The sequence below is a fragment of the Cuculus canorus genome, chromosome 3 (assembly GCF_017976375.1).
Source record: "Cuculus canorus isolate bCucCan1 chromosome 3, bCucCan1.pri, whole genome shotgun sequence".
Classification (NCBI taxonomy): domain Eukaryota; kingdom Metazoa; phylum Chordata; class Aves; order Cuculiformes; family Cuculidae; genus Cuculus; species Cuculus canorus.
The window spans coordinates 32606761-32617164 of record NC_071403.1 but is presented as its reverse complement, the minus strand read 5'-3'; the positions used below and the strand labels follow the sequence as shown (position 1 = coordinate 32617164).

At 40.8% G+C, this 10404-nt stretch overlaps 1 protein-coding gene across 1 annotated transcript in view; it reads right to left on the bottom strand.

Moving 5' to 3' along the window:
- Nucleotides 1–10404, bottom strand: part of SLC16A10 (solute carrier family 16 member 10) — a 72572-nt gene that overhangs the window by 17418 nt on the left and 44750 nt on the right. The window contains exon 3 of the mRNA XM_009564850.2: nt 9160–9598. Coding sequence (XP_009563145.2) covers nt 9160–9598 — 439 coding nt within the window. The remainder of the gene's footprint in view (nt 1–9159; nt 9599–10404) is intronic.

Here is a 10404-nt window from a genome sequence, read left to right as displayed (position 1 = left end):
GACTGAGCAGAGCAGGGAATTACTGGCCTGACAAGAATGCTTGTCATCACTGCCACTTCTTCCCAGCCATTCCTAAGGTCTATAAAAAGAGAAGACAGCTAAACTTACCGCCTTCGTGAAACATATAATACCACAGGGAGCAAGGAATCTCCTCTGAATTCTTCCAAACACTGTGTATCCCTCGTTTTCATAGAGCAAAGCACAGCACCTCAGAGGACATAAGCACTTCTATATATTTTTATTTTGGAGTGAAAAACAGCTACACCGTGTCCACTGCTGGCAGCCAGCTTATTTGGAGCCTAAACCTTCACACTTCATAGTTACAAAGTTTCTCCAAGAATCTGAAAGTGGATTTCAACAACAGAGCCTGCAAATCTCATTTTCAAGCAAGATGCCAGTAAAGCCTGAGTCTGTACCTAACAATGGTTCCGGGACTGCTGTATCTTTTCGGAATACCTTTTAGCTGGCAAGGTGGTTGGAAGACTCTACTTTTCATTGTGAAATGCACTTTGTTTTCCCATGCAGCTGATGAAAATCTTACAGTAGAGTCCAAGGTGATGCTTTGTTTTTAAGTGGCAGTTTCTAGAATCCATGGCAGTATCTACCTATTTTTTTGCAAGCATGAAGTCTGCAGTCTCATTTCCCTCTTCCTTGGAGGTCCAGCTGAACCTATTCCTGGTAAATGCCGATTCAGAGAAGCAATGAGACACCGAATCTTCACTATTTGCTTATGGAGGAGAATAAATCCAGCAACTAAATCCATCTCCCAAGACAGATTCTCCCAAGGAAGTTGGTAGTGGCCAGGCACACAACATTTTTTTCTTATCTTAAACATGAAGCACACAGACACAGAACACGTGCACTCCACACAGCTACTGCTAACCAAAAATCTCTACATATGCAAGTATGTACCCATGATGGAATATGAATGTGGATAAGCATCAAAAGGAAAAGTCAGATTTACACAGTAAATTAAGAAATAGGCAACAAGTTTTGAGTACAGTCAGTGTTACAATAACTTTCATATTGCTTATCAGTTAACCGGTAGCTCTGCATAGAAGCTTGTAACCATATTTAAGCAATAAGCCTAATTTTCAAATAGTCTGGCCATTCTTTAAGAGTATGTATTTTCTTTATTAAAAGAGATTTAGACTCAGAAATATAAACTTTATCAATACATATATTTTTATTGCATTGTCTACCATTCAGTTGGGTTTTTTTTTAGTAAAACATACTAAACATTTGTACTATGTTGTTCAACTACTCAGTTGTTCAATTCAATTTAATTCTGTTTTTCGTCCTGCAAGGTGTTTAACTCTACAAATAACACAGGACCTATCATTAGCAAGAGGCATTTAATAAACATAACTGCTAAACCAAATCACGTCTTTGAAACTGAATTAATGGAGATACTATTAATATCCCAAGACAAATTACTACAAGACTAAAACATTGCACAGAAAGAGTTAATAAGATTCTCAGTCCTACCAGTATTCCTCATCGTGGCTGAACACTGCTACATCAGCCCACAAGACTGGGCCATGTTTTTTGTAAGTGTCATAACTGATATAGTCCTAAACTCACACTGAACCTTGGTAACTACCTTAGGCACTGCTTAGAAAAGACTAAGGACTGACAATATCCATTTTAAGCAGTTATTTCTTCTCTCCTTGTTAAATAAAACACAAAAAAAACCCAGCATATCTTTTAAACTACCTATCATGTGACCTTATATCACATTTTAACAGAATTGACCTAACAAGCTTATAAGAATTAAGGACTTGTGGTCTTGATTAAGTACATATGTTTTTAAGGGGTAAGAGAAAACAGCACTAACTGTTTAACATTAGGCTGTGATTCCTGAAAAAAACAGAAGTACTGTTTATTAGCAGAATAAGCACAGGACAAGAAGTGGCACAGAAACTAGGTATACTTTCTTTCAAATATATCCTTGTGAGATAGTCCATTCGAGTTTAAATTGTGAATCCACAACAAGAATCTGTCAGTTTAAAGTGGAACACTCTTTCAAAGTTATTTTTAATAAGGACTAACTAGTTTGTCTATTTGCCCATTTTAGAGAGTCATCAAAAGAAAAAAACTCTCCATCACTGCAGTTTAGACTGGATTTAAAATTGACTAGAATAACAACAATTTGATTTAGTCAACCAATGAATCATCAGTTTGCTCTTCAATCTGAATAAATCCTAAAAGCATATGATGAAATTAAGCTAAAGCCTATTTATAGTATTTCTCCAAACCCAGTTCCCCAAAATCACATGGAATAGAATGCTTCACACCAACTAAACAGCGATAAGAAAAGCTCTCCCCTTCTGGTTCTCCATTGCAAGAGCCGAAAGGAATATGATGCCTATTTCACATGCAGCTGATATCTACCAGTCAGAGACTAGCAGTTCTTCCCAGCTCCTTAAAATAAATCCTATCTAGCATGGAATATAATTAATATGTTGATTTATTTTAGTTAGAGCCCATTTCATTAGCTGGTCATTTTCTCTGGTTTTAACAGCTTTTACTCTGTCTAGCAAATAGTATAATCACACACAGAATCACACACAGAATCACAAGGTTGGAAAGGACCCATTGGATCATCGAGTCCAACCGTTCCTAACACTCCCTAAACCATGTCCCTAAGTACTTCATCCACCCGTTCCTTAAACACCTCCAGGGAAGGCGACTCGACCACCTCCCTGGGCAGCCTGTTCCAGTACCCAATGACTCTTACTGTGAAGAATTTTTTTCTGATATCCAACCTGAACCTCCCCTGACGGAGCTTCAGGCCATTCCCTCTAGTTCTGTCCCCTGTCACTTGGGAGAAGAGGCCAGCTCCCTCCTCTCCACAATCTCCTTTCAGGTAGTTGTAGAGAGTAATAAGGTCTCCCCTCAGCCTCCTCTTCTCAAGGCTAAACAACCCCAGCTCTCTCAGCCGCTCCTCATAAGACTTGTTCTCCAGCCCCCTCACCAGCTTTGTTGCTCTTCTCTGGACACGCTCCAGAGCCTCAACATCCTTCTTGTGGTGAGGGGCCCAGAACTGAACACAGTATTCGAGGTGCGGTCTCACCAGTGCCGAGTACAGAGGGAGAATAACCTCCCTGGACCTGCTGGTGACCCCATTTCTGATACAAGCCAAGATTCCATTGGCCTTCTTGGCCACCTGGGCACACTGCTGGCTCATGTTCAGTCGGCTGTCAACCAGCACCCCCAGGTCCTTCTCTTCTGTGCAGCTCTCCAGCCATTCTTCCCCCAGTCTGTAGCGCTGCATAGGGTTGTTGTGCCCCAAGTGCAGGACCCGGCATTTGGTCTTGTTAAACCTCATCCCATTGGTCTCGGCCCAGCAGTCCAGCCTGTTCAGATCCCTTTGCAGAGCCTCCCTACCCTCCAGCAGGTCGACACTTCCTCCCAGCTTAGTGTCATCTGCAAACTTGCTGAGGGTGCACTCAATGCCTTCATCCAGGTCATTGATAAAGACATTGAACAGAGCTGGACCCAGTACTGAGCCCTGAGGAACTCCACTTGTGACTGGCCTCCAGCTGGAGTTAACTCCATTGACCACCACTCTCTGGGCCTGGCCATCCAACCAGTTTTCAACCCAGGAGAGTGTGCGCCTGTCCAGGCCAGAGGCTGACAGTTTCTGAAGCAGAATGCTGTGAGAAACTGTGTCAAAGGCTTTACTGAAGTCCAAGAAGACTACATCCACAGCCTTTCCCCCATCCAGTAGTTGAGTGATTTTGTCGTAGAAGGTGATCAGGTTAGTTTGGCAAGATCTGCCTTTTGTAAACCCATGTTGACTGGGCCTGATCACCCGGTTCTCTTGCATGTGCTTCATGATAGCACTCAAGATTACCTGTTCCATGACTTTCCCTGGCACTGAGGTGAGACTGACAGGCCTGTAGTTCCCCGGATCCTCTCTGCAACCCTTCTTGAATATGGGCACAACATCAGCCAGCCTCCAGTCTAGTGGAACTTCCCCAGTCAGCCAGGACCTCTGGAAGATGATGGATAGGGGTTTGGAAAGGACATCCGCCAGTTCCTTCAATACTCTTGGGTGGATCCCATCCGGCCCCATAGACTTGTGGACGTCTAGCTCGGCAAGCAAGTCTCTAACCGCCTCCTCTTGGATCACGGGAGCCTCAATCTGCCCCTCTAACTCTTGGATTTGTAAACAGAAGGAACAACTTTCTTTGCTATTAAAGACTGAGGCGAAGAAGGCATTAAGTACCTCAGCCTTGTCCTTATCCCCTGTCACTGTTATTCCTTCTGCAAGGAATAATAACTATAATAATATAGTTAGGTTTGGAAGGGACCTTAAAGATCATCTAGTTCCAACCCCCCTGCCATGGGCACGGACATCCCACTAGATCAGGCTGCCCAAGGCCCCATCCAGCCTGGCTTTGAACACCTCCAGGGATGGGGCAGCCACAGCCTCCCTGGGCAACCTGTTCCAGTGTCTCACCACTCTCACGGTGAAGAAATTCTTCCTAATGTCCAGTCTAAATCTGCCCCTCTCCAGTTTATACCCATTCCCTAGGGTCCTATCCCCACAAGCCTTTACAAATAGCCCCTCCCCAGCTTTCCTGTAGGTCCCCTTCAGGTACTGGAAGGTTGCTATACAATCTCCTCTGAGCCTTCTCTTCTCCAGGCTGAACAAGCCCAACTCTCTCAGCCTGTCCTCGTAGGGAAGGTGCTCCAGCCCTACGATCATCTTTGTAGCCCTCCTCTGGACCCGTTCCAACAGCTCCGTGTCCTTCTTACGTTGAGAATTCTAGAACTGGACACAGTACTCCAGATGAGGTCTCACAAGAGAGGAGTAGAGGGGCAGAATCACTTCCCTTGCCCTGCTGGCCATGCATCTTTTGATGCAGCCCAGGATACGGTTGGCCTTCTGGGCTGTGACCGCACATTGCCAGCTCATGTCGAGCTTCTCATAGACCAACACCCCCAAGTCCTTCTCTGCAGGGCTGCTCTCAAACACGTCATCCCCCATTGCGTACTGAAAACAGGGATTGCCCCGACCCAGGTGCAAGACCTTACACTTGGCCTTGTTGAACTTCATGAAGTTCTCACAGGCCCACTTCTCCAGCCTGTCCAGGTCCCTCTGGATGACATCCTGTCCTTCCAGTGTGGCAACTACATCACTCAGCTTGGTATCGTCCGCAAACTTGCCGAGGGTGCACTCAATCTCGCTGTCAATATCATTGATAAACATATTAAACAGCACCGGTCAGATATTAAACAGCACCAGTCAAATATGGTGCAGATAATTAAATTTGTGAAGATCTAGCTGATTCGGTTATTCCAAAGCCTGAAGTGAGCTTTTATTCTTTGTTAGGAGAACTTTCACAACATGCATCCTCTTTCCAATATGCTTCAGAAAACAGAGACAAATAGAAGTCCACAACCTCTAGTTCCCATGGTGGCACAAAATGACCCCAACTAGCAAGGCCTGTGGCACCTTGTGTTTCATCACGTGGTCGAGTGCACCCAACACTCCAGCAGAAACTGCCTTTCCAGATGGGAAAAATGGGAATGAATGGCATGAGAATCCACGTACAAGTAGTTTTTCTGAAGGCACTTGCAACCTGCATCCCATTCTAGCAGTTTGGCTATTGTTGCCCATCTCTAACAGAAAATTTTCAAGAGTTTTAGCATAACAAAAGCTGTCACTTGTTCAAGTATCATATCCCTTTTCCAGTCTTGCTACAGTTTTAAAAATGCAGTAATCAACAGAACAATAGTAACTTTCCCTTTCAAAAGCTGAGGAAAGTAATCTCTGATTTGCTAGATGTACAACAAGCCAAAAAAAAAATATTTTGCTTATAGCCTTCGACTTATCTGGAATGATGTACTTTCATGTACTTCTAGCACTACATAAAAATGTAGGCTTGATCAAAAGCAGACAAAACTAGGATAAAAAAAAAAGTCCAGAGCTATCTACTGCAATTGAAATATCAGTGTTGAAGGGCAGAATCAATGCTGTTCCTTCATAAGCACTGATCTATGCTCCTCCTCATATACAGATCCACGGGGACTTTCAAAGGTTTTCAATAGTCCCCCCAGCAAACAACATTGCCCACCCACAATTAATGCTATGGCTCTTCATCTACGTTTTCATAAAAGTAAATACCTCTTTCAATTTAAAAGTTTTTCCTTTCTTTTATTTTATTTTAAGTTATTAAATTTGAATTAGATTGATGAGTGCTTGATTAGTTCCAAAAGCAGACCTAAATTCTTGAATGAGTTTAGGTTTATGTAGAAATAATTGCTTTAAGCCCTAAGCAGCAAGTACATTTTTAGTCCTACTACTGCATCCTCCAAGCCAGCAATTCGAACTCATACTTCCTGTCACAAAGATTACTGCTACTGAGGATACATTCATCCTTGGCAATCACATACAAAATAGTAACTTAAAGATCTTAAATATATGACATACAGGTATTAAAATCTTAATCCTGATGACATATCCAAGACTGAAGGTTAGAAAAAAATCATATATGTTCTGGAAGTGGAAATACTGCTGTATATGAAATTCCAGTTTTAATTTTCCATTTCAACATCAGTAAAGCTAGGGATTACTTTATTAAACTATTTGTATGTCAAGGTTTCTGAAAGATTAGTGAGCATTTACATAGTACTTACTGGACCACATATGTAAGCAAACAAATCTGACATCGATGGTGCCTACGTAGTTTCTTATCAGTCTAAATAAGCACATGAAATTTTATTCCTGTTCATACTGTTTCTTGCCATCTCTATCATACTCACTGATCAAAGTTTCATTTAGTCTTTTAATATTTCAGACTATGGGAGTCCTGGGAACATAGCAAGTTAAGAAGTACTCTGCTCCTCCATGGATCCTGGTGTATATTTAAAGGTACCCAAATTAAATTTTGAACAGAAATCCGAATCATAAAAAAAAAAAATCAGATGTTTTTCAAAAGAGTAAAGAAAAAAAAACCCTCAAGCTATTTTCCATTTAATAATGCTATCTGCTAAGCCCAGAATGAAGGCTACACTTCTTGTTTAGAATGGTTTTATTTAAAAGCAGTGAGAGTTTACTATATGTTTTTTAAGAAGATTTTCCTCTGGGGTTTACAGGAAGACCAAAGAATTATAGAGCAAAATTGAGTATGTAGAGACAAGTAAATTAAAACAAGAACTTGTGAGTTTCAGAAGGGGTTTTGACAACAGAACTTATGAGTGAGGAATTCCTAAGAGCTGGTGAAGCTTCCCTTGCAAAACTGGCAGACAAAGCAAACTGACTACCATTGAGGATTTTATGTTATAAATAGTTGAGCTTCATGATTGCTCTGAATCTCAGGGAAAAAAAAAACACAACTGCTACAATTTGAATCCCTAACCATAATTTCAAGGTAATCTTTAAAATATTAGATTCTAACTGCACATTGGAGTAGTTTTATAGTGTTGTCAAACATTATATTAGAAACAGTCTTGATCAAGTTATTTCCATGTACTGGAATTGTATTTCTCAATCAGAATTTTGCCAATCTGATATGGCGTAAAAGCTCTCAAGTGGAGTGAAAGACTTCTATAAAAAGAAAATATAGAATAAAAAAAATAGATACAAAAGTGTTTGTCCTCTAAAAGTTGACCAGCAGCTTTAGTCCAGTCTAGAAACAAGAAACATTCATTCAAGCATATCAGTAAAAAATTACAAACTTTTTGTTAAATAAACTTGTCTTAGAGGTTCTGTGTAACTGCATGTACAACCTTGTTCTTCAGTTCTCTGCAAGCGTTGACAGTCATGTATGATCTTGTCCAGTACGTTTCTCCATAACACTTCCCTTCTACTCCTCTGAACACTGTTTTATTTCAAAACAGCTCCACAAAACTTAATGTGGAAATAGCATAAGATGTCACAATAGCATACTCAAGTGGTCTAAGTGGCATAGAATAAGAACTACACAATTAAAACCTAAGCGACAAGAACCAGTCATGACAAGTCAGTTTACAGCTGCTCAAAAACAACCTATCCTAAAAACAAACTCATCCTAAGGTAATATTTTAAATAAATATCTTGATGCAGAGTCAGTAATCTAAGCAATGGATTACCAGAAAGCAGTGACACCACTTGTTATACTGCATACAAACCCATGGGGGTTCAGAATTTAAGACATTTATCATCATGAATCTTAGTGTTCTGTCATGGATGAGTAGTAAATATTGACACAATCTTTCTATTTCCATAGCAGGTAATAGTTCTACTAATCCAGGCTCTTTATCAGATCCTCTTGAATATGAGGATGTGTAACACTAAATATCACATTCCATTGCAGGTTGTGGGCTTTTTTTACCCCCTTTCCCTTTCTAAGCCTTTTGGTAGGCACCACTTCACTTTAGACAGCACTACCAGGAAGCCATTCAAAAATAATTCACCATTTAAGTAGTGCAGTGACTGCCAGTCAGATACATTTTGTGTAATGCAGCTCTCCCAGCTGCATCAGAATTTCTTGAATTAACAGTGTACTACAAAAAATAATCTGCTAGGAAAACAAATTAACTTTAGTACACATATAAGCAATGACTGATTGACAGCTTCCCCATCATCAGAAACTAAAGCTCTATCAGTTAATGTAGAGAGCTATAAAAAACAGCTGAACTGGCAGCTAGAAGCACCAGATAACAGGATCAGTCAGATTAGTGCTACAGCGCTAAACTACAAAGCTGAAGTTAGAGAGACAGAAAAGTCCACGTATTTTGCTTTTAATGAACCTGGAAAATGGTCAATAAAATATACACATTTTAAATATGCCTCAATTTAAAAAAGCAGAAATTAGAAGTTTTATCTCCTATTTACTCTTTCCACTATTCCTCTGCAATGCACAAGTATTGGAAATGTATGCAGCTGAGTACCAAAATGAACGTCTACTTCCACGGTTAAAGTATTTTAAACCTTTGATTGAGAACAAGGAACTCAAAATTTTAGCTGGCTAAACTAACAGTTCTGATTAGAGCCCTGGAATCTTTTAATCACAGACAGCACCAAAATTAATTTTGTGTTTCTCCTCAACACAACTTGCACTTCAATTACTTCTTCCTATCACTAACTCTTTTCTTAGTCCATAACACAAAGGGAAATGACTGCAGTTTTAAATGCATCACATACGGGAAGAAAAGTGCACTTACCAAGTGTACATAAGGCACAAAGTATCCAAAAAGTGCAGCTGGGACCCCAAAAGCCCAGATTCGGTAACTGAGAACTTTAAAAACGGAGAAATTGCAAATCTTTTTTTCAGGAGGAAATTTGAACTTTCCTTTGTTTCCACCCTCCTTGTCTTTGGCATCGGAAACAAGGGGTTTGTACGTAAAGCCAGCCAGGAACAGAATAAACATAAGGATGCACAGGACCCGCAAGGTGTTGTATAGGCCAACAGAATCAATCAGAACTCTCAAGACGAAGGGCAGTGACACAGTGAACAAGCTGCTGCCAGCAGTGACGATGCCATTCACTAGTCCAAGGCGTTTCTTGAAATAGTGCCCAAGAATGACCAAAGATGGCTGATATGCAAACGAGCAGCCACAGGCAAATAAGATTCCATAGGTGAAATATAGAGGTTCAATGGTGCTATATAAAAAGGAAAAAAAAAAACAAACAATATTAGTGTTTTGTACAGCACTACATGCTCACATTTACCTACCATATGCAAGACAGTTTTTCACTGAATTGCTTGCCTCTCCTTTCAAAGTGCTCCTTAAATTCTAAAACAAAATTCAAATAAGCAAAAAATATTTTTAAAGCCTTCACAAAATAACTTCCTTTTGCATGCCTCTTCTGTCCCATTGGATATCAGAGAAACACAAAGATGACAACATTTTGTTCAAGGGAAGAAAACATCTTTCAGCCAGGCCAGTAGTCTTCCCTGCTGGCTTGTTTTCCACCTCTTATTCTTGAGGGACAACCAGCCTTCTTGGACACCTTTGCCCTTCAGGACCATCTCCCAAAGGACTCTGTCAACCAGTCTCCTAAACAGGCCAGTCTGCTCTCTGGAAATCCAATGTGACAGCTCTGGTGCCCCTCCTCTTCACTTCTCTAAGAAATAAAAACTCTAGCATTTTGTTATTACTGTGCCCAAGACTGCCTTCAACCACCACATCACCCACAAGTACGTCTTTGTTCACAAACAACAGGTCCAGCAGGGCACCTTCCCTATCTGGCTCACCTCATCACCACACACTCCAGGAACCTCCTTGACTGTTTCCTCTCTTCTGTTTATTTCCAGCAAACACCTGGTAAGTTGAAATCCCCCACAAGAACAAGGGCTAGCAATTGTGAGACTTCTCCAAGCTACTTACAGAATATTTTATCTGCTTCATCATCCTGGTTGCATGGTATATAATGGACTCCCACCACAGTACCTGCCTTGCTGGCCT